Source organism: Neocloeon triangulifer, unplaced genomic scaffold (genome assembly GCF_031216515.1).
Source record: "Neocloeon triangulifer isolate White Clay Creek 2 clone unplaced genomic scaffold, ASM3121651v1 ptg000015l, whole genome shotgun sequence".
In the NCBI taxonomy this organism is placed as follows: domain Eukaryota; kingdom Metazoa; phylum Arthropoda; class Insecta; order Ephemeroptera; family Baetidae; genus Neocloeon; species Neocloeon triangulifer.
The window spans coordinates 3,678,259-3,702,852 of record NW_026775557.1 but is presented as its reverse complement, the minus strand read 5'-3'; the positions used below and the strand labels follow the sequence as shown (position 1 = coordinate 3,702,852).

General features: G+C 37.7%; 2 protein-coding genes across 2 annotated transcripts; one reads left to right on the top strand and one right to left on the bottom strand.

The window, feature by feature from the left end:
* Positions 1-3,251: 3,251 nt before the first annotated feature.
* LOC132202406 (serine/threonine-protein phosphatase 2A activator) lies at positions 3,252-6,014 on the bottom strand. The gene is made up of 9 exons (XM_059629303.1): positions 5,858-6,014; positions 5,705-5,793; positions 5,593-5,635; positions 5,367-5,527; positions 5,095-5,312; positions 4,911-5,035; positions 4,748-4,848; positions 3,882-3,989; positions 3,252-3,506 (listed from the first exon to the last, which is right to left on the bottom strand). Exons 1-9 carry the CDS (start codon positions 5,868-5,870, stop codon positions 3,375-3,377), a joined length of 990 nt encoding a protein of 329 aa, XP_059485286.1. The 5' UTR covers positions 5,871-6,014; the 3' UTR covers positions 3,252-3,374.
* Positions 6,015-6,069: 55 nt separating this feature from the next.
* On the top strand, positions 6,070-9,926 carry LOC132202407 (ras-related protein Rab-14). Its single transcript, XM_059629304.1, has 7 exons — positions 6,070-6,230; positions 6,592-6,703; positions 7,113-7,357; positions 7,408-7,526; positions 7,680-7,748; positions 7,813-7,924; positions 8,432-9,926. Exons 2-6 carry the CDS (start codon positions 6,598-6,600, stop codon positions 7,922-7,924), a joined length of 651 nt encoding a protein of 216 aa, XP_059485287.1. The 5' UTR covers positions 6,070-6,230; positions 6,592-6,597; the 3' UTR covers positions 8,432-9,926.
* Positions 9,927-24,594: the final 14,668 nt, after the last annotated feature.

Genomic DNA, 24,594 nt, shown 5'->3' with positions numbered 1-24,594 from the left:
GCTGGCAAAAGGAGGCGCTTGCAAAGCAACTTGACTTCTTTGCCAGACAAGATAATCGGCTCAACGCAAGACTTGAGCCCAATAATAGAACACGCAGAATGAAGGAGAAACGTCGAGAAAGTGAACCGACTCGATTCTGAATTAAAAAGTGGCCAAGTTCATTGCCTTTGGAAGAAAATAGAATCGCATTTGATTGTCTCAAACGCAGCGCATTCACCTATAATTACATTTTTACATAATTGATAATTATTTTTCCATGCTAATCGGCGTATGTGTAAAATTATAAGAGTATAAAATATTCAAGTTTCGGCAGTGGAAAAAAAGAGGTCAATTTCCTATGTTTTCTCTTTCTGATTCAGTGCGGCAATTGACGAGTTTAATGATTTTAGCTTATATATTACCTAATTTTTTTGAAATAGTTTTCTAAATAATTAAATAACACCTTAATTTATTCTCCGTGCAGTATCTATTTGATTCTAAAGAAAATAATCTTTAATTTTGTGTTTTATTTTTAATACATTTTAATATTTATAGTAATAAATTAATTCAAAAAACAATTTTTTTTATAAGAGCCATTAAAATTGTTTTACATTAATTCAAAAGATCAAGTGTAGCTTTCCGGCGCTCAGCTCAACTTTCCGTTGCAGAGGTGGCGCTTTCTCGACTTTTCTGTTCGTTTATCGATTTATTCTCCGAGGCGACCCTTTGCAAATAATACGCACATCTCATTCTATTATAACTTCCAGTTCAACATCTAAACTATACACATGCTTGGCTTGCGCCGGTCGGGGCGGGTGGATGAATCAATGCACATGACGCATCATCTGAACGCATGAATCGCTTAAAGGGGTGCTGATGAGACGTATATAGAGGAAAGCTTCAGGGGTCTACCGGGGGCGGACAAAGGCGCCCTCATTCACAATCGCTTTTCCACCCCTGAACATCTACAGACGAAAACAGGGAGCAAAGTGCAGCAACAACAAATACACCGCCGATTTTTTTTATTGAAACGCAATGATTCACTTTTTAATAAATAATAATATTTCTGCTTAAAGATTTGTTCAGGTAAAACGATTGTAGCAAAGACAATGAAGGATTTTCATTTTGTAAAAAGTGCAACAGTATAATTTTTTTTTTAAAGATTTCCCAAACAAAAAAGGATTTTTTTTTATATATATTCAAGACAAATTTTTTTATTTAAAATGCGCTGAATTTAGTTTCTTGCGTTTATTTTAATTGGATAATTTTCTTACTACAAAACTTAAAAATCTTATTTAAATTTGTAATTACTGCGAGATTCAGCAAATTTTACTGAAAGTATAAGGATAAGTTGCATCTAAATAAAACTTTGCCAATACACGTCTCACTCACAAGGAAAGTCTGGCATTATTATTTCAAGTGTTCCTGAGACGGAAATGCTTTTTTACTGATTGAGAACTAACATAATGTTAGAAGCAGCCAAACAGGTCAGGAGTGCTAAGACTGTAATTTAATTCGTCACGAACTATAAAACAAAAGTGACTATTTCATAAAAAAATAAATAATTGTACTAATTGTAAGATTTTCAAGCATAGCACTTTTTTTTTAAATCTGATTCTGATTCAGGTTGTTGAAAAAGGGGCAGAAGAAGTTGTGAATTTTAATAAAAGTAATTAAGCTAAATTTGTTCTATTTCTTAAAAGTGAATAAATTCATCACCATCTGAAATAATCGCAAAATAGCAACTCTGACTCACGCTGATTTTACTCTCAACCTGGAGCAGTCATATTTCTATAAAATTCTGATTTAACGCTTGAAATAGCCGCAGTCGAGCGTCCGGTTTTCAGAAAGATTCAAAACAGAGAGCGCGAGCAAGAAGGAACCATAGCACGTGGGTGTTCTTTGCACGGCTTTGACGTCACATGGCGAACGTAGGCTAGATCAGCCAACAACGCAAAAGCGGTCGCCTCTTTGACGTCACTCGCGATCATGACGAGAGCGGTGATCGGGGGAATTTATTTAAGGGAGAAAACAGGAGAAAATTAATTCCCTCTGCTACACAATGGTAACCAGATATAGATCCTCAAATACCTTTTTTTCTTTCTTAAATTCTGTAGCATGCCAAATGGCTTCTGTCGAGTGTAGGAGGAAAATGTCAGTCCGACGTACTTGGCCAGACGCAGACTAATTGGGGAAAAATTTGAGGGAGAAGTAAAAAAAAAACGGTGAAGCCCCGCAGAGGCACGCGAGATCATACCGTCTGGTTGTCGGGAGGACGCAGGAAGCAGAGGCGCTTTTCGTGCTATTTAGCCTTGGCAGTCTTATGTGACTCAAGGCTGCGATATTTATGCGGCCGCAGTGTTCAATTAAAGGGCCTTGTGCCCATTCCTCATTCCAAAATTGTGACAAATCAATACCCGTCTGGAAGCTATGAGCGCTCCAATATTGATTTTTGTGTCATGCAAAATACTATGAGGAGGAAAATGCGCATACGACGGATTAAAATAACCCTTAAAAAGGAAGGAAAAAATTGACCAATTCTTTAATGAAAGAATAAGTCTGACCAAAAAAGTAGCTACCTTTTTATTTAATTTAATCGCTTTTAATCCTGACATAACTTTTTTTAAACGTGTTTTTTTTTTAATAAGAATTATTGATATTTAAAATAAAAATTAAGAAAAACGGCCTGATTTAAATTTGTTTACCTCATTCATGATTTCAGTGACTCTTGTTAATTCATTTTGTTAAACATGAACGACTTTTTAGGTCACGGACCCTGACTCAAAAAGTTTCCACGCCAGCACCACCAAATATCAGAATATAATTATAGTGCGGATAATCATTTATTGACTTTGCAGATCCACTCACAATCAGTTTTATGTTTCAAATCAATATAGTACATGAAAAATTAAAAGCATTTTCCCTCAAAATCAAACAATCTTGTGAATAAATGTATCTAACCACGCGTTTTAAGTTTGTTGAATTTTGCAAAAGACGCAAGGTGTTGCGGAGTGGGTGTTCAAAGTATATGGAGCAAGAAGCGGGCCATTGAACTCTTCAGGGAACAAAGCATGCATGCTCCCCAACAGCCGGCGCGCGCGCTTCCTGGTGCTCAGTTAACTGTCTCTTCAGAGTTTAAATTTCTCTCCTACTTCTTATATACGTGGTGCAGTGTAAAAGCACTGATCTAAATAAACCCGCTCAGATTTATGCCGTGGACAATTGCGTCAATGGGTTGCTGTGTATTTTTAGCACCAAGGAATACTTTGAAAGATAATCAGATTTATTTTTGACAGTGACCACTTGCAGGAAAAATGCGAACAGATTTTTAATTTAAGCATAACAGACTTACTGGAGGCAGGTGACAGCCAAAGCAGTGAACATTTAACTCAAGCTCATGATGGTCGTTGGAGTCTTGGCGGCGCCATTCGAGGTGGTCCTCCAGGGCCCATTTTGAATTTACTTTCCTTCAATGTCATCAAAGATCCAAAGAGGACATGCTGAATGACTGGGAATTTGGCTAAAACCTAAAAGAATTAAAAAAAACTTTGAAAAGAATTATTTTAATAATTGCTGGCAGAAGATTATTATTAACTTTAATTTTTTGATCATCATATATCATATTATAAAGCAGAAAGGAATTGTGATGATGTTAAAATGAATCCATACTTAGCAGTTTACAAAAGTCTGATTTTATAAACACTCATAAACCATGCCTTTAAAATAAAATGAGTAACTAAAATCATAGCCAGCTAGATTTATTTTAAATTGAAAAAGTTTGATTGAAAGCTTCTGTATAGAATCAAATATTTAATTTCTTTTCCTCACAAGTATTATAATTTTTAAGGGAACTTAAACTAGTAGGTTTCAGTTTCCGAGTTAATATAAAATATTTTATTTACCTCAGCCTTATACATTTTAATGAGGCCTGCATTGACTTTGCTCCACGAATCAACACCACTGATGTTCCACAGCTGGTTGGAGTGTTCAGCAAACATGCCGGTTTTCACCTGAAAAATTCAAAATGAGAAATAATTCAAATTTCAGAAGTATAAGAATATTATTTTAGTCCATCTTTTGCTCAAAAGGAACAAAGGAAGATAATGTCACTGTCACGGAAAATTGTCCAATCTCCGGTTAGGGCCCCACCTGTCTAATGTTTCTTATGGGAAAAAGGAAGAATTTTTATTCCATGATTTTATTTTTAGTAAATAGAAGAGTCCCCAAATTAATCAATGTCATTTAGAAACTAAATCAAAGAGGGTAAATTAATTTTGAATAAGTGTCGTTGTTTCATGAACCAAATTAAATTATATCTATCTATATAAGTTTATATGAATTAAATCAAAATAAAATTATAATATTTTTAATCGCATGTAAATTAAATTGGAATTAGTGAAAAGTAAAAAGCGGTAAAAAGTTTTAATAAAAAATACGAATGAAAGGAAAATTAAATATGTTTATACTACATAAACATTAAACTGAAACTATTATTGAAATAGATATTATTAAATTGACTTGATAATAAATTAAAATTAATATCAAACAAAATTATTTCATAATTAAAAAAAAAAATGCTTATATGGACCTTAAACCCATCAAGACCGATGTGGAACATAAGCCCTATGATGATAAAGTTACAAAATTTTTGAGAACAGTTGAGACCCACTGGTCTTGACTGGTCTCGAGCACAGTCTCGATGGGTCAAAAAGGGAGGTGAAGATCAGACAATTTTCCACGACAGTGGCGATAAGTAAACTGTATCAACCTCAAGAATGAACTTGATGCATCCAAAAAATAAGTATTCATTATAGTTATCTTCAACCACAGCTTCAGTTGCCAGCATGCTTGGCTCTATTCGGTGATGACCTGTAAAAGGAAAATGTGTTCTTTTTTTTGTAAATGTTGGTCGGGGGTAGAGAAATCCATACCCATTAGCTGAGAGCTTCCCCAAATGAATGGCACAAACTGGTAGTCATCAAGACTCCACACGCCATGACTTCCAGCTGGTTCCATCCGATATGTCCTTTGGAGCTTTCTTGAAATTTCCACATACCTGATTTTAATGAGTTGTTTTATAAAGAATTGCAGTGAAATAAATTAAAATTAGCAGACCTTTTGAATATCAAGCAAACAGCTGCAGTCTTGTCAGTCTGATCAAGGGCCCCAATTTTGAAGAGACAGCAGAGGAAAAAGAGAAAGGACATTTCATGTCCAGTTCCGTAATCAATCCTGATGTCGTTGCCAAACGCTTGAATCAAGTAAGGGGCAATCTCGGTGATTGTGTTGTGTTTGTTTTCAGGCAACATTTTCTTCAGTTCCACATCAGCGTCCTTAAAAAAAAGATACTTTAACCTATTTCCTGATTATTAAATCTGGAAATAAACCTCGGTCAGTTTTTTAAACCAGGTCTTGAATGCCTTGTTTCCAAAACGCTGGGGTTGGTCGACCGGAGGAATTTCGTCAATCCATTTGTTCAAGGTTTCCATGAGTTCCAGTACATGTTCAACTTTTTGGCTTGCTGGGTTAGCAGAGGAGTTGCTCTTGCCTAAAAATGGTAATGGATTTTTGAGCTAAAAGGGTTTGAAACAAAAATAAAAAACCTATGTATACCTTTCACTGCATCATTCAAAGCATAAATGAATCCCACGTATTCCTAAATATAAAAGACATACATAATTTATACAATTTTTAAAGGTTTATTCCATCAGTCAAATGTTATTACGTGATAAGCCTCTGATTTGGTCCAGGCTGCCATATCCCCCATACCGAGGACCATTTTCCTGGGCACGACATACACATGGTCATCAGGCACTGAAATCATTCGATTGGGAACATTAATTCTGCACAAATACATTTTACACGACATTAAAATTACTTATTTCACTCATTTTCAGATTGTTATGGGTTGTATCGAAGCCAGTCTCAAAGATTCAACACACTACCGGTCCCTTCTTTTGCTTTTGACAGGAGACTTTGTTTTTGTTTTGAAATTGGTGTTTTTTCAAATTTGGCGCCATTTTAGAAAACTGAGCGGACGGAAAGTTTTTGAACTTTCGAACATGTCCGCAGTGACGCCCCCTACGGGTAAAAATTGTTATTATTTCCGGTCTGCCATATTATCACGGGGTAATTCTGGCAGTGTCAGTAATTTTATTCGTAATTACACCCTCATTCCACCGAAATTCCATCACGGGGCTCGTTAAGTAGCAAGTGCGATCTTTGCTAAGTTGAACGACATATCATAAAAGGTGAGAATCCGTCGCTGATTGCAAATTACACGACCGCAAACTCTGTTGTTTTTAATGACGTTTCAAAAAGAAACAAAACTGTTCGCTGTCGAGGAATTCCAAGTGAATCATATAACATGCCACATTTGGCTCAATTAGTTATAGCACCGATCGTGTGACGTGTGAGTCCCGTATTGTTTTTGTGACTGAAAAGTTTCAATTATTTTTGACCTATTTAGAAACGTGTTTATTTTTATTTTCCAAAAAAACAAAACAAAAATAATGGAAATGTAAAGTAATTTTGTTTATTTTATTGATGATATCAAAACATGACGTTCACCTACCCGCATATATTAATAAGATTCTCGATTTCTTGTTTCAGTTCAATATGTCATCCGGGCCTTACAACTATTCCTACATTTTTAAATACATCATCATCGGAGACATGGGCGTAGGCAAGTCCTGCTTGCTACACCAGTTCACAGAGAAGAAGTGTAAGACAACACATTTTATGGTTTAATTAAGTCCTAACTCACCAAATTTAATTATTAGTAAAAAACGTGAGTTGAATTTTATAAAAAAAAATATCTATCTTAAATTTGTTTTATTTAATTTACTTCCAGTAAAAGTGGCAATAAAAAATATGAAAATCTATATTATTTTTCATTTTTTTTAAAATTCACCGCTTCATTAGCTTGTTGTCAAGTTATACAGCTTTTTTATTATTATATTTTATCTTAATGAAAAGATTTTGTTATTTTATGAGAGGAATAATTTAACGGCGGATTAATTATTATTAATTACAATGGGAATTATTTGTAGAATCAATAATATTCTTATTTTGAAACGCACTATTTTTATTTTATCCAGATATGGATTTAATTTGCATTTGTGATTTTTCAGTCATGGCTGATTGTCCGCACACTATAGGAGTAGAGTTTGGAACAAGAATTATTGAGGTGTCCGGGCAGAAAATCAAGCTGCAGATTTGGGACACTGCTGGACAGGAGCGGTTCAGGGCCGTCACCAGGTCCTACTACCGCGGAGCAGCTGGTGCCCTGATGGTTTACGACATCACTAGGAGGTCCACTTACAACCACCTGAGCAGTTGGCTCACAGACACCCGTAACCTCACCAACCCCAGTACTGTGAGTATCAAAATTCTAGCCCAGTGGTTTTTACATTTGACATTATTCAGGTGATATTCTTGATTGGCAACAAGTGCGATTTGGATGCTCAGCGCGACGTCACTTACGATGAGGCAAAGCAATTTGCCGATGAAAATGGTCTCATGTTTGTTGAGGCCAGTGCAAAGACGTGAGTAGTTTTTTTATGCCAAGCTACTTTCACAAATTAAATAATATTTTCTGCTCATATTTAATACCAATCCCTATAAATTTAAACAATTGTTTGTTTTTTGCTTTTTTTCCAATTTGTTTATTGAAATAAATCTGTTCTATTTTTCCTCAGTGGTGAAAACGTTGAGGAGGCCTTTTTAGAAACTGCAAAGAAGATTTTCCAGAGCATCCAGGACGGCAGGTTTGTTTCTTGCAAATTTTCCATTTCTGAATAAGACTATTATACATCTCGTTGTTTTCCTCAGGCTTGATCTAAATGCAGCTGAATCTGGAGTCCAACACAAACCCTCTCAGCCTGGAGGTCGCAACACTCTGGTCAATGATCAGCAAGCCCCTAAGGAAAACTGCTCATGCTAGGTATAGTGCAGGATTTTGGAGATAATTTGTCTCTTTGTTTAGTAATTTATTATTTTTTTCACTCAAATCTTGAATAACTACATAACTATTGCCAAATATACCATTTATTATTTTAATACTGAGAATTTCAGTGAGATTTTTTTCTTCATTTTACCCTTTTTGATTAGTTACTACCTCAATCGATGGGATCTGGGATCAACAGAAAAAGTAAATTTATCACAATTATTGTCAAAATTGGCTCATTTGTCATCATTCTTCTTTCCGATTAAGCAAGTGAAATCCAATAGCTTGTACAATCTAATTTTTTGTCCTCGTTTCATTATTTGAAATGTTTCAAATAACATTATATTTTTCCAACACAACCCAGTTTGATATTTTTCCCTATAATTATAAGTATTTCAATAATTTTTAATAGAATAATTAAAGTTATTCTTTAAATCTCTACAGTGAGCAAAAATCATTCGGAATAATTTAAGGCAATGATTGCTAACTAGAATTTGTTTTTAGGTACATGCAACAAGACTCACTTGCAAAAAACGACCAATACACTAGAATTGATGCGGCAAGGGGAGGTAACATTACTGCTGGCCAGTTCACCTTCCTCAGATCTCAAATTGACTCAATCAGAAGCCACTCTCATGTCGTCAGAACTTGGAACTGGCCAAAGAGAATTCTCGGAAACCAGCCCTCTTTAAAGCCAGAAAAAAATTGGATCGTCAGTCAATCCTTATTGGCTGTCGTTAAAACTACAGAATACAAAGACTCTGTGGATCAGTGGAGCACTAGTTGTCTAGTACTTCGTGTTGGTCGATTGTTCGAACGAATGCCTTGAATTGGTATAAATTCATGAACATGCATATAGCAAGCAACACAGAACACACCGAACAAGTAGACATGCATCGTGTTCGGAGCTTTCTAGAGTTAATTGTCCCTCTTAATTTCGAATCCACCTTTTTGTACAAGCTTCATTCTTTACTCAAAGAAATCTCTTAAATGCTTAAGATTGTAAAATACCTTTTAAGGTTTAAAAATTGATATTCTATTCAACCTGCAGAATTGCAGGAATAAAGTTTAAAAAGTCTTCTTCCTCAAGGGTGCATTCCGTTAGTGACGACACACATTAAATTTTGTGGATTGTGTGAAATCGCCTTCAATTCAGCACTCGATTTTTATCTTTCCCCTTTTGCTTCAATATTTGGTGCTTTTTTGAACATTTCTTTGGTCACATTCCATTTCAATAGTCATCCCCTTACCCAAAAATGTATTGGTACTTCCGTTGCAGGTGTGTCGAGTGAGACTTTTTTGTTGGAATAATTCAAATTATTACATTTCGTTCTAAAAAGATAACGGAAAAATATGGTTTCCTGGTGGTTGCCAGGGTTTATTGTGAAAAGAATGCACACGAAAATCACATTCGCATGTTGGAGGTTACTAAGTGTGGTGAAACGTATAAAAGAATAACTGGTGGTGACCAAAACTGACCTATTTGTAACATTAAACAATTTGCTGTTATAGGCTCTAAGGTAGAGATCATGTAATAAAAATCTAATATATGTCGGTTTGATTGTCAACAGCAAATTAACAAAGCATATCCTGAAAGAAGTAAAAATTTGCAAATGAGAATATTCTATTTTGCGTTGGCATCAGTACTGCAAAGATTTTATATTTGTTGTTGAGGTTCATTTCCTGTGTTAATGTGTACATACTTGCAAGAGGACATTGTCTTGTTACGTCATACAATAATTCTTGAGCTAGTTCAACGAGAGTCAGTCAACGCCCTCGAATAAAATCGTCGGCTTATGATACTGAGATTTTACGATTTATTTGGAATATATATAATATTGTTCGTGACCGCAAGTGATGTTTCGTTTATTTGAAAATGTTCCAAAACATTTCTCACTTATTTTCGTATTCCGTCATCTTGTTTTTAAGCACCACTCAATCCATAGCTGAATTAATTAATTAATTAAATATACAAAGAGTATTCATACTGGATTCTACACCTCTGCTTTTTAATTTATTTTCCAACACCAAAGTCTTTTGTTATTTGCCATTCATATAGTAATAATTCATCCGAGTAAGCTCCATGGAGCTGCTGGGGTCGTGCCTGCTGGCTTGATTGTGTAGATACATCCACCGCTCTCTGCCCGGGCCGTGAAACAAAAAATTGAACAAGCCCCAGGTGCTTTCTCTCCCACGCAACACAGATGAATCAATGCATTTGTTAGGTGCTGAATTATTTTCCGGCATGCCATTACTGCTACGAGCACAATTTGTACTCTTATTGCCTCTTCTGGAGATAAGAAATGTTTATAGGAATAGGAAGTAATTTAATATCAGAGAATCACTCTGTTAAAATATTAAAAGATTACCAGGAAAAAATAGAGTTAAAAATTTAAACTAAGTATTAGCTCAGAATTTTGAACGTGCATCAAAGAGAATAATAAGCTTTTTGAAATTATTTTCAAATAAAATTCATGGCAGAAAATTCGAAAAATGTCAGTAATTATTTTATTTGCCTTTAATGTATTAAAAATGTGCTCAACTTTTCATGTCTAAATGCTTATAGTGAAAATATTGATAATTTTTTTAGAGTAAATTAAGTTGGTTGCTCTAAGTCTACATTTTACAAATTTAATGAAGGATATAATCAAAATAACGTGCATTTTGGTCAGGTACAGCCTTAACCATGTATACACTGTACATTTAACCGGTGACATCTCATTAGAGGTAGAGCGAAGCAGGGTTTGGTGGGTCGTTGGTTCGGTGCGGGGGCTGCAATTATAAGCCGTTTGGAGTCCGGCTGGCAGTCAGAGCCAGCCAGCACCTCTCTCTGCCCACACTGTTCATCGTGTTCACCTGCAAGGCTCCCCGGGCCGTAACCATGGCAACGAAAGCTGGAGCAGCTCTCTCTCTTGGTCTCTCTCTTTCTCCATTCCCTCATCCCTCGTCGTCGTTTTCCCGGCTCGATATGCAACCTTGAACTCATCACGCCCGCCCTGCAATCCGCCTGCTCCTTGAGTAACAGCAAACGCGCTCTTTATATCTTTTCTTCTCCGCAAATAATATTCTTTTTCGGGCCCCAGCGGCCAAATAACGCTTTTTATGTACGCACATTTATTCTTCTCCAATGGGTGGTATCTAAATTTTAACTATGCCAAAATGCAGCCAATGCTACATTCAGTCTGCGTACAAATTTTAACTGTCTTAAAATGGTGAAATGTTGTGCTAATTTCTGTAGATAATTAAAAAAAAAAAAAACAATTGGAGAGAAACATAATTTTGAAAATAAAAATTGATATTGATAAATCCATATTACGTCAAAAAGCTTCAATCATTTATTTTTTAATGAATCATAATTAAATTTGTTTTATTTGTACTTTTCCAGGCGCATACCATATATTTATTATATATTTATTATATATTATATTTTTAAATTATACGAATTGTAGTTGGATGAATTAAAAATTATTATAGTTTTCTTGTAAAATTTTAGCAATGTGTTTAAACACTTATTTACCATAATTAATTAATTCTGAATTTTTATATTTATATATTTTTTTTTTGTACAGGATGATCGCAATAGATTATTTTATTTTTTCCTCGCTCCCTAGTCGTTTGTGAAGTTATGCAACTGTTTTGTCGTGCAGGTTGTACATGTTGCCTATGCATGTCGTTTCGCAGGCGCTGCTCTATCGCTAGCTCTCTCTCCCGACACGACTAGTCTCTAATGCCCAGACCGCCTTCGTCGTCACATTACGGCAAGAGAGAGGAAATTTATTTCAATATACCATTTTTCCATTACCGACGTCCGCCAATTCTTGCTACTGCTCCTCCTGCCATAAGAGGACATAATTTTTCATCTCCCTGGGAAAATGAAATAGCGTCTCGACGCGAGCTAGGGAGCGGATGCAGCAGCAGGGACGAGAAAGGAGAGGGATGAGAGTAAAGTTGCGACGGATGATGTTTGAAGAGGCAGCACCCCGGGGCAAAAGAGATTGGTCCTATCAGGGAGGTATAACTTCTACTGTTTGTGCATTAACGAGTTTTCCTCTGCAGCTTCAACAACAAAAATTGCTGATGGAAAATTGATAATAAGCTGTTTACACTTCATATTTTTCGCAAGTACGTTAAACCGTTTTTAGATTGTGAATCGTGAATTATGTCGTATTATTTAATAAAATATTTATATAATAATACAAATGAATAAATATTTTATAATGATAGTTATTAATGTTGTATTAAATGTTATGAAAATGCACAGTTTATCAAATTAAAAAAGATCCTATGAGTTTTTTTTCATTATATAAACTTTTGCTGATCAGAATAACCTTTTTATTTTTGGGTTTCCTAAACCAAAACAGTTCACATCATCATCATGTTATGCAAGGTGAAACAAATTTAGCCAAAATTGTAAAATATGATTGCAGCTTGTAACAAAACGATATATAATAAGGCTATTACTATTCATTCATCTCCTTGATTGAATAACAATTAATGTTTTATAACCCAGTTATGCGTTTGATATAATAGAAAAAATTGATATCAGTAGCATTTCTATACTTGGTAAAAGAAAATTGCAAACAAAAGAGTGTGGAGGACCAAATAAAATTTTCAATTATAAATTTAATAACTCTGGTCCTCGATGCCAATCGTCTCAAGTGGCAGAAAAGGTCACGGTGTGGATAAATGAGGCGACTCTTTAATTTTGCACCACAGTATTGTTCAAGTTGGGCCTCTCCTCTAGCTAGGAAGGGAAAAGAGAAGGGTCGTTGGTGTGTGTAGTGTAGAGTAATGCAAGATTCATTCGGGCAGTCCCGCGCAGTCTCCGACCCGTGGCAGCTCCAGCAGCGCGGCGGTAGCTCTATGTACATATCATCATCTTACACCACGCTTATTGCAGCATCCCAAAAAAGCTCCAGAGCGGGCGCCATTTTGCCAATCGATGTTGTAGTACGCCATAAAAGCGGTCGGTCTGCCTCTACTGCCGAGGAAAACCTCCGCCCGCCGTACCAAAGCCTCTCTTTCTCCTCATCTCCTGCTCGCTCGCAGAACAATAGCCATTGCGAGCTGTGTTTTGCCCCAGTTTACAATTCCTAGCCGATTTATGGTGCCTCGCTCTGGACTTCCAAGGGAGCATAAAAAGGGCAGACAGGCTACGCTCATTGTGTGCTTTGCCACAGGAGACTGTTAGTTAACCTAGAAAGAGAGAATGCGTTTCATTGCAAGTCAAAGTCTTTAAGTGCACATCGAAAGAGATTCTTGCAGTTTTTTCTTTAATTAATAACTGAAATAAATTACATTTGATCAAATTTAACACAAAGCTCATTTTTTTAGAGAAATTTCGTCATAAAATAACATTGCATGGCATTTAAAATGCCCTTATTTGAGGAAGAAATGCAATAATTCGAAAAGCAAAAGAATTATTACCTGAAAATTATTACTATTAATTATTTTAAATTCTTCAATTAAATATTTGAGAGTTATTAAATATTTTCAGAGTACAATTTTTGAAAGTGTCATTTATTGAATTTTTTCTTTTGCTGTTTGATTTGTAGAGCTAAAATCAATCTCATTCGCAGCGGGGGAGTCGCGTTTCCCCGCAACAGGAGATTAACTTTTGCCGAAATTCTCGTTTCATCTCATAGGACTGAATTCGTAAATAAATAAAGCAAATGAAAAGAGTACTTAATTCCGCAGACCGCACAGTGGCAGACTTTTCCTCTGGCAGTGCAATACACAAAGGAGCCGATTTCAATGAATTTTATATCAGGACTTGTGAGTTATGACGAGAGATAGAAGCCTTCATTTGCGCCGGTTGAACTCTCGCCGCAAATAATGCAAATTCGAGCTGCACATCGAAATACTCTGGCGGTTTTGGTCTTTAGAGAGAGCCCAGACCGACAAGAGAAAATTTGATAAAACTAGTTTTTAATCCTATTTGCAATTCAAGTTTCTCTCTCTATGTGAATAATTGACGAGAGAGAGGAAGAGCGTGCGGCAGTCGTGCCTAATTTCTCTGCCTCCGACAACAAAAGGGGTTGCGAGCAAGCAAGAGAGAGATTCGATTTCGCTCCCTCAGCACCCCCGAACTCAAAGCGACTCATTCTCGCTTTTTCATTTCATCCCTCCTCCCTGAGCATGCACTTGTATTCAAATCCAAAAAATGCATTGTGCGGACTGTACGCCTGCATTTAAGAGTCCCTGCATTTCCCCGTGGAGATAAGAACAGGGGCAGGCAGACACCCCCGGGCTAGCTGCTGCAGGAGGAAGGAACGCTCGCAAGAGAAGGAGCGACAACCCTCTCATCGTCCGGAGTTTGTTTCCGCTGCTGCCGCCGGCGAGCGTGTCCTGGGATTTTCAGTGCAAAGCTCAGGCTTTGGACGGCTCAAATTTAACTCAATCCTTCTGCGGTTTTGTCATTTAAGAATTTCCAACTTGTAATTAGAAAGAGAGGAAATGGAGGTTAAATTTTTAGCATATTTTAATTCTACTTTTGGAAATTATGCACCAACGTTGGGTAAAATAATACAAGTGGTATTGTTAATTTGGTCATGTTATAATAATTTATTTACTCCCTATTTCAAAATTAAGAATAAAAAAACTTTGACTTTACATACTTTTAAATTTTAATTTGTTATATTTTTATTTTAACCTTCTTTGTTGATATAATAAATGCATTGAAATTTGAAGATTAATAATCAGTTTGAAGTAAAATAAATAATAACTTAAAACGTAATTACATGTATACAGAAAATTTAAAAAAAAATCACAAGATCTTATTGTTAGTTAGTATTAGTAAACAATTTATTTACTTTTTACCTTCTTTGTAAAAAAAATATTTTTTTTTTTAATTTTTTATGTTTTTTTTCTAGCTAAATTAAACTTAAATTTAACATAATAATTATTGCAACTCTTTCATTGTTTTATGGCTTGCTTTGCTATTAAATAGAGTGCACTCGGACGTAATTCACCAATTTACAATCGGGTCCAGAAAATAGAAAAAGAAACATAATTACTTAAATTTTAATCTGAAAGTTTGTCAGATAATCAATAAATTCCTGTTCTGAACAAAATGTATGCGCCAACACAATATATGAAAGGAAAGAGAAAATTTTTACTTAAATTTTTATTAGTTTTAAATTAATATAATAAATATGTGCTTGATGCAATTTAAATACTAGTTTCCTGCTAATTTTGAAACATGACGATCATGATGAGTAACAGAGTCGGCTTTGGTCTTTCATGAACGCTCTCTTGTTTTACTCTAATTATAAGCAAGATCAAAGCTCGAAACGTGAATAGCTAAAAAGGACTTTGCTCTCTCACATGAGAGAAGATACCAATCAAATGAAATAAATTTCATCTCTCCCTGTGATACACACTTTCGAATTTCCAACATTAATTAAATTAATGAAAGGGGTGCGAGTGTCGCGAGCGAGCGTTCCTGCTGTGCTCCGGTGCATTGTGCAACATTGCGCGCGTACACAGGGGGTTGCATGTGTGTCCAGTTTTGTTATTAGCGGCGTAGGGGGTGGAGGAGGGTGGCGGGCCACGTCATCAGCAGCAGAGATATTGTTGTATAACTAGACAGTATACGAAATGAGGTTCCACCCTCTCTCTCTCTCTTGCTGGCTGCGGCGATGATTATTTCGCGTTCTCTCTTCTCTGCAGCCGCCGAGGGTCGTAAAATGCACGCGCAGTGGTGCGCGATAAAATGAAAAGTTATTAAAATACACCGCGCTAGCTCGCTCGCTTGTCGTTAAACACACCGTGGCCGGCCGAGAGCACATATGTCTACAAATTTTAATGGCATATTTATTCGCTATATACGTCCCAGCCGCATTCGTTTGTTGCCCTGCCGTGATTTATTTGTTTTATTGCACTCGGCCACCCAAAACACAAGGGCCCAACAATCTGACCGTCACAAATTTTAATTGTTCCATTAAAAAAATCTTATTGTAAAATATTGCTACAAAAGGGGGAAAATCCCATCAATCAAATTGCAACCAGTACACAATTCCTCCATTTGTATTTTTTTTTCACTTCACTTTAGTAAAAAATAAAAAGAATATTTTGAATGAATAATACTTTCTGAGAATTACAATTGTAAACATATGTTCAAGGTGAATAAAAATGAACAAAGCGCATAATATTGAAGGTTATTCTTTTTCACTTTTAATAATGCAAAAATAACCAACTTTGAACATTTTATCAAAATATGTATGGAAAACTTCCTTAAATGCATTTTCTATATAAAAAAAATATAGAAACAAGTTCATTCTTAGTTCAGAGTGAACAGGCGAGGTAATTGTCTCTTTAAAAAGGCAAAAAGCGTCTCGTGGCGGAGAGTGAAATTCAGTGGAAAGAAGCGAGAGGGTGGCTGCTGCCTCTCTAAGCAAGTCCTTGCCAAAAACCTTCTTCAGCTGTTGGGTAATTTTACGTGACTGGAAGATCTGATGCGGCGAAAGCTGAAATAGAGAGTTGTTCTTCCTTTTGAAAGACTCACCGCCGCCGCAGATCAATACGTTGAAACGCAACAAGGCCGCTCTCTTTCTATATCCGCTTTTAATCCTGTTCTTTGAAAACTTTCTCTGCAGCTAAACGCTTGAATTAATTAATTCAAGAGTAGTGAGAGAAAGTGTTCATAAAACTCGACGATCAAAGTGGGAGGTTTGCGTGAATACATAAAAATGTCAGCTATTGAAATTAAGATTTTCGCTTACCATTAGTGCTGCGATCACCACCCCTAAAATAATCCAGAGAGTTCAAAAGCAGTTTGGGGCGAAAGAAATTACAGCAGCAGTGCAGATTTTCCGCAGCGCTGAAAGAACTAGGGCTGCCTCAGCTTTCCACGCACAAACGACGTCAAGGGTCTGATGGCCATTTTTCTAAAGCATATTTAGCTAACGAGAAAGAGAGAGAGAGAGAGAACGCCTCGTCAAAGGCCGCTCTCTGTTTTTTCAAAGGCTGAAGAAGCGGAAGAAAGTGGGGTGCTGATGTTAATCTCGTGATGAGTTCATCTCCTTTTGATGCTCAAGAGCTACCAAAATTTAAATCGGCTCTAGGAAATTACAACAAGCAGTGGCCTGGAAACGCAAACAATTCCAGCTGGTTTCTCATTATTCTTAAATAATCACTTTCATTTTGAAAATTTAAAAACTCTTTTTATGGAGGTGAGTGTAAAAGTTGAAAGCAAGAAAAATCAACTTTATTCTTTTCTTGGTTCTAAAATTATTAAATGCCACCTTTTTATCTAGAGATAGATAAGGAATTTAATTGTATTTTGAATTTAATCGTTAGGCTGAAGATGCGTTGATGAATTAAAAGTAAGTAACAATTAATATTAATTTATTTCTTTTTTCATTAATACCTCCCTCCCAAATATTTAGGATGGACACAAGAAACCCTCAAGATTTATAAGAAGACCTTTGGGGTCTGTTATTATTATTATTATTATTTTTCTCCAGTTTTTCAATTAGGTTTCACTTCTCTTTGAAATCCCCCTCAAGTGTTAATTATAAATAGAATAAGAAATTATTAAACAAATTTTAACTAAAAAAAAAATAGATCTCTAGTGTAAAGCAGTTTCAGGGTTTAATTTTTAAGAGCTTTTTTGGCACAGTTTCAGCAAAACTACGCAAAGACCTCTTAAAAAATCAAATTCTCTATTTATTCCAGTGGAGGCTTATTATATTGTTGCAAAAGGAAAAATAGTTGCTTAAATAAACAAGCAACCTTGTTTGTGAAAGGTAAAAGTGCTTACATATTTAATCATTAATAAATAGGAATACGAGAGTAATTCTCTGGAGACCAGAAAAAGATGCAGAACTTTTTCTATTATTATAAGAATCAGTTAAGGAGGAAAAGAAAAGTTGTCGTGCATTTGCCGGTGACATTTAGCATTGTTACTAATAGTGCCAGGAGCAGGGAGCGAGTGACGCAACAATAAAAATGATTGACGAGCCTCGTAAAGCACGCGCGATGGAGCCTTGATGGTGTGGTTGGTCGGGCAGGCAGGCAGGGGATGATGGCTCCTCATCACCGCGCGCGCGATCGTTTTATATTGCTCTCTCAAGTAGGTGAGTTCGCCCAAGCACTCGCTCGCTCGGTGCTGCTGGTTGCCTAACTCGCGCACCGTTCCTTGGTCGTCTGGTAGCCATGGTTACATCATGGAGCACTGAGAGAGCTAATGGGCTGGTCGATATTTCGGGTCTTTAACTTTGCAGTAGCTCAACATACATACACACACACACACTCTCTCATTCACTAGCTCGCTCCCTGCCAAAGGAGAGGAAACAGGGAGGTAGCGTCGTCGCGCCCTTTTAATGTAACTTTCTTTCCCACTTATTTGCTCAGCTCTCTTACCTGCCACACGTACCAAGAAGGTACCACGTTTTCTCGTCTTTGTTGCCACACTGCTGCTGCCGACGTCTCATATGTGGCCGAGGGAAAATTTGGCACTTGACAAAGATTGCTTTTGGTCGGGAAAACTTTTTCGGTGCGGAGAGAGCAAGCAAAGGGAGTGCCAAGAGCGGTTCTTTGCTTTTCCTCACAACTCACACATTAGATGAATTGAGTCCACCTCACTCCATATAGGTTCTATAGTCGGAAAATGGAATGAAAAAAAAACGCATATATATGTGATGTTTCGAGAGGGAAAATATGATTCTGCTATTGTAAGGGTGGGTGGAAGTTTAATTCTTTTTATGGCAATATTCAGTATTGTTTGATGCTTCAATTGCAATTGTAATATAAATTTATATATTTTTTTTAAATTCAATAAAAGTTTTAATCTGTAATCGAAAAATTGTCATTCTATAATATATTCAAAACCCTTAAAACAATATTTTAATTGAAACAGAAAATAATTAAATCATGAAAAAAAATATTAACATAAATTTTATTGAAAAATTTAAACCGGGCGAACCTTCAATTTTTCATGAATTCCACCTCAAGTGCTAGCAATAAATTCAATAAATTTTAATGGGATAAAAATAATAACTACAATATCAACGTATTTTCCAATTTTTAATTAAAAAATTATGATTATTATTAATAATAAAAATATACAGATTTATATCAATATAAATAAATAATGGACAATACTATCGTGAAGAAACTGAAGAATTTTAGCTCTCTCTTGGCATTCACCGCGTGCCTTATGCTTGAAATAGTGACACATGGCCAACAGTGAACACGAGGAGAAAAGCTCATCTCGGCGAGAAGGTCTGCGATACGTGGCGGCGGATGATGGATGGACTGGTTGGTGACTTGATGAATCAATATCGCACGCCTTCGTTGTTCACTTGCTGTGTATTGATGGGAAAGCGCGACGTGGATGGCGGTGACGCAATCGATTCCCATTATGTTCAGAGGCAGGTGCCGCCGCCGCCGACGACTTTCTTTCTTTTTTGCTTTTCCGAGCTGTTATTGTACAACAACATACATAGCGTCGTCGTTTCCACGGCCCGCTTCATTCGAGACGCAAATAATGCTACCCGGTCAATATATTACTTTGGTAAAAATAATATCGGTGCACATGTTGCGCAGCAGCAGGTGGCACTGAAAATAGATCTCATCACAAAATATATACCAATTTTAAAAGAGAGCAAAATTTCCACTGTTAAAAAGAGATCGATCAAGTGAGCATATTTGTTTCAGCCTGCAGCGTCCGGACATCAATCAAGAGCTAATTCCGGCTCGAGCAAACTGGCAAATCCCGTCGCATGCACACACGGGCCGTGCGAAAAAACGGCAACGTTCAGCACATGAACATGAACTGCTTCTAGGTGACGTCACACATGTGAGAGGGTCGCGTGCCTTCAAGGGAAGCGGTGCGGGGTATCGATCCCGAAACCACCACCCCCAGAGTGAAACAAACCAACCCCTCGGAAAGAGAAAGAGCAAGAGAGAGAGAGAGATGAGAGAGTCGCTTTGTGCATGCCAACTGCACTGACAGTGCACAACACGGAAAATAACAGTGTGTATTTCAACAGACGGCCAAGCCAGAGAAGATACAATCACCGTTTGCGTGCTATCAATTAAAGCACGTAACAAAACTGGCACAAGTTTGAATTATTGTGTAAAAATTTCATCATTTTAAATTATTAAAAAAAATTGAAAATTATTTTAGCAAAAAATGCTTTTTTAAAAAAAATTATTTTAATAAAAAATACTCTTAACAACTATCTTTGCATAGTTTTGGCTACACAAGCCAGTGAATAGTTCCCTTTTTGAAACGGTCAGTTAGACAGGAAAGCGTTTTCGGCGCCCGCTGCGAGCATCAATTTGGGTCAGACGCTGTGTAGATTTTTCGCCTATGCGGCGAGTAATCTAGCTCTGTGTTCCGTACGGCACAGCAAGAGGGCCATTAGGATTGCAGGTGCAGCAGTTACGGCTTCCTAGAATGCGTAGCCTTTGAGTTTTGTACGGATTCAATTACGCCGGCGTAAATTGGGCCCCGCGCGCATTACAACAAACGCGAAGAAAGCACTTTATCTCGCTCTCAGTCCACTTAGCCCCGTCTGAATTTGCATAGCCGACCTCACGCGAAAGGTCAAAAGCAGCCCAACCACTAAATCAAGTGACATTTTTTATGTCCTTTTTAAAATTTCGTATAAATTGACTTCCTGTTGCGTTTTGCTGGAATAAAAATATTTTATTTCAGTAAAAGGTCTTGATAATTTGGAGATAATTTATGTCCCGTTTCCTAAGAAAATGAGTAATGGGGCGAAAATAATTTATGGCCGCGATAAAAACATTCAATCGAAAGGGAGGAGCAACATTGTTTTCCTCCTCTTGTGTTTCTCTTTTTCTCGCTTGCCCGTGATACAACCGCACCCATCGTTCGATAAAATACACTGCACGACAAAAGTCACGAGGCTGCACTCGAGTTTTTCCCCATCGAATTATATGATTCGGCCTAATACATACGAACGTGCAGAGGACTGTACTTTTCTTTTCAGTGAGTAAGTGTGTGTATGTCATTAGCGCACGGGCCGCGGATTTTCATTTAAGAGGCGGCGGGTGGAAAGATAGAGCACGCCTCGCCTCCCCTTGCTTGTTATTTTCTCACGGTCAGCGGTCGCACGCTCGGCACACGCGTACATCGGCAGCTTTGCGGATTAATAGCGTGGAAGAGAAATGGCTCGTCTCGCAAGTGGACCGGAATAAATTGATAACCCCAAGAATTTAAGTTCTGGGAAAATCGCAAAATCCCCAGTTCGAAAAATTTTAAATAAATAAAAAATAAATAGATATCATTTGCGCATTATTTATTTCTATTTAAAAAAAGTATTTTTATATATTTTAAATAATTATTTTTTGGCAATGTTTGGTTACCCAGGGTCCAGCTGCCCGCTCATTTGCATGCAAATTGCTGTTCTTATCAGTTCGGTTATGATGAATGCACTTCCGGTGCCGGTCGCCCCTCGTCACGTGCCCTTTCTTTCGTTGCTGCGGCGTGACTTTCTTGCACTCGCGTGCGAGCAGAAACGGACGCGGGGGCGGCGAGGGTTGATGTCAAATTAAATCGAAGGGGAATGAACGAAAGTTGGAATGAAAAAGTATTGAAGCAACCTATATACAAAAAAAATTGTATATTTGCATACTCTGTCCTTTTGATATAATCTCGCTCGATAAGCGGGGGTGAAAAAAACCACAATCATTATCAGCGGTGGAGAATGTATATATAAAATAAATTGCCGGCTCTCCACACTACTTTCCTTTTTTCTTCCGCGAGCAAATCGATCAAATGCCATAAAAAAAGGGGCACACGCATACACACCAAAAGCAGCTGGAAAAGAAACAACAAACCATTAAAGGCTGCAATAATGAGATCTCTCGGCAACAATTCTTGAGCGCGCGGCGGTGCATTGGCCTTGCCGGCGCGCGCGAGTGCCCAGTGTGTGTGTATGTGTGTGTGTGTGTGCATTCGAAAGACCCTGGCCAACACATAAAGTAGCAGGGTCTTTGGGGAGGCCGGGTGGTCGCGGGGGGTGGTGGGGCAACACGAGGGGAGGCTATAATCACAGATCGATATGGCATTATCATCATCGGGAGTGAAACGTGAGCGGCGTCCTTTTAAATTTTCGGCCGCTTTAAATCGCTGATATTTAAAAAAAAAAATGTGAAACTTTTGGTTGGAGAACTTATAGTGAACTGCGCACTTGGACGCGTGCCCTCTTTTTTCCGGGGGTGAGCGACGGGCGAGACCGAGGCCGGTCGCATCAGGCAATCACTTTTTCTAAATTTGAATAAAAATCCGATTTAGTATGGATTGGGCACGAGTCTCATCAGAGAAGAAGAGCAGGGAGGGTGGGTTTTTGAGACGGAAGAAAAACAGGGAAAAAATGTGACTAGGGAAAGAAAGTCGGAAATGCGAGGAAAAAATCTGAAAAAGAATTTGATTGGAGCAAAAATTGCATTAATAGGCAGGCAGATCTCACCAGGTGACCGGTTGAAGGTTGAAGGCCGGGTGTCGACGGCTGAGTTGCAGGAGACACGGCGGCGGCAGGGGCACGTCCCGTGGTTATTAGGTTCTGCAGCAGACTGAGTGAGGCCGAAACGAACCCCCGCTACATGGGGCTGCCGCTCAATCGATGCAGCGAACAGACAGGACGGAGCGAGAGCAACCTTTCCTCGCCGCGTACTAGGCAGGCGCGATGGCTGCCAGCCGGAATCGTAGCCTTTTGCACCCAGCTTTCGCCATGCAGGGGCTTTTTTAGTGAAAAAAGCCGGGGAGGCAGGAGGGGGTGGCTACAGCCCCAGCTCGGCCGGCGCATGCGAGCAAACGTACGCTCTCTACATTGTATGTGGCGGTGGTGGTGGTGGTTCTACTCTTTTCGCCACCCTCTCCCGCCGCCCACCGGCCGAAAACCGAAAACCTCCCCCGCGCGCGCGTTTTGTATTTCGGGCGTAATTTTTATTTCACCCTCTCTCGCTCTGTGATTCACATACACGTATATGACAGACAGCGCGTACCACCCCCTGGCCCCGTCTGTGCTGGATGTACTCGCTCTTTGCTCAATGTGCTCTCTCTCTGTGGCACCCTCTCGTACTTGGAATACATGCATTTTTGAGTAACGTTGCTTCACGAGTTCGGCTACGTGTTTGTCAGAGCGTTTTCCTAAACAAAAACACACACTCCAACCGACTGACTGATGTGCATACGAGCAGCGCATTTTTCACACTTTCCTGCTCCTTTCCCAGGCACAAAAGGAGCAACGTCTGCTTTGAATTGGAAATTGAATTGTGGTGCAATCCCTTTCTTTTCAATTCGCAGTTGAAAAAAGGTTGGAAAGGGCGTGAGTGGAAAGCTCGGGAAAATAAAATAAAAAAGGAACAAGTGGATATGGAATTGGACGGGAATGCGCTTTTGCTTTTTCGATCGTTCATGAAAAATAAGACTTGAATGAAAAATTTACATGTTTATCAAATTTAAATTTGAATATTTCTAATGATATTCTTTCTATAAATTTCTTAAAAAAAAGAATGCCAAATGCAGTTTAAGAGAAGAGCAAAATTTTATTAAAATATAATAAAAAAATTTAACCACCGTTTTAATTTAATTTTTTATTATAATTTATGAAAAGTATTAACTTATTATGTTAGTTCTATAAAACAAAAAAATTAAGTATAGGCATTACAAATGTATGAAAACCCAGTGAATCAGCCTTGGTTTTAAAATTTCGAACAACCTTCTGCCCTGCCGTTTTTCAGCCCTTCCTTTTTAGTTAATCCATGGATGTGTTTGCAAAGCGGAAATACGGGACCAAAAGCACTACTCGAGAGCATCTCTGAGCTCAATCCCTTCAGCAAACAAGTAGAGAGTGTTTTTTCACAAGTTTATGTATTCTACATTCAGAGCAGTGCCTAATCGCATAAAATATTGTGCGAATCGGTGGATTTTCATTCTGGAACAGATGCACAGAGTCGAGTGTGGTTTAATAAATAAAGAAAGTCTTATACACAGTGTCTCCTGTAAAAATATAAATAAAAAGCCGAAAGGGTTAAAAGCATTCAAAAATTGTGCTGTGAAAAGCGGATAACAAATTTATTGTGAAATGTCAAAATATTGTTCAAATTTTTTTAAGATAAAAATTTAAATTTATTGATAAAACTAAGTTTTGCATTTAAAAGGGAAATCTTCTAGAGTCATTCTAACCACACTAAAAAAACTAGCATTATTTTTAAGTGATGCAAGGGGGAAGCGCTTTTATTGTGGGAAGGTTATGCAACCGGCGCATCAGCATTATTTTATCGCGTAATTTATTCTAATACGTAAGCCATTGTGATGTCGGCTGGAACAAAAGGCTAATTTTGATGAATAGGAATTGCGAGATAAATTATCGCACGGAACGTTACGTTTGACGGAAGCGAACGATCATCCCCTGTGTGTGCGAGAGCGAGGCCTCGACTCTCTGCTCTCGTTTGCATGCCCACGGTGCGCGTACAAACACACTACTCGTCTCTAAATGGAGCCTCAAACAAAGGCAGCAGGCAGTCTGGTCGATGCGAGCGGATGCTGAGCTGCTGCCCCTTGTTGCTAGGCTACCCCGCGAGCAGCCAAACTTTTCCACTCTTGCTGTGTGTAAATTTGCCAGCGAGTTTGGGTCCCGTAGAAGCGAATTAAAGGGACGCGCAAGAAATTTCACTTCTCGATTTTA

Bases quoted from the DNA above. Each gene is read 5' to 3' on its own strand.
- LOC132202406 (XM_059629303.1), bottom strand. The intron at 3,990-4,747 runs GTTGATACAGTT...TGAATTTTTCAG, and splicing joins GCATCAAGTTCATTCTTGAG to GTGAAAACCGGCATGTTTGC. The intron at 3,507-3,881 runs GTAAATAAAATA...TAATTCTTTTAG, and splicing joins TTAAAATGTATAAGGCTGAG to GTTTTAGCCAAATTCCCAGT.
- LOC132202407 (XM_059629304.1), top strand. From the start codon at position 6,598: ATGTCATCCGGGCCTTACAACTATTCCTACATTTTTAAATACATCATC. The intron at 7,527-7,679 runs GTGAGTAGTTTT...ATTTTTCCTCAG, and splicing joins GTTGAGGCCAGTGCAAAGAC to TGGTGAAAACGTTGAGGAGG. The intron at 7,749-7,812 runs GTTTGTTTCTTG...TGTTTTCCTCAG, and splicing joins CAGAGCATCCAGGACGGCAG to GCTTGATCTAAATGCAGCTG.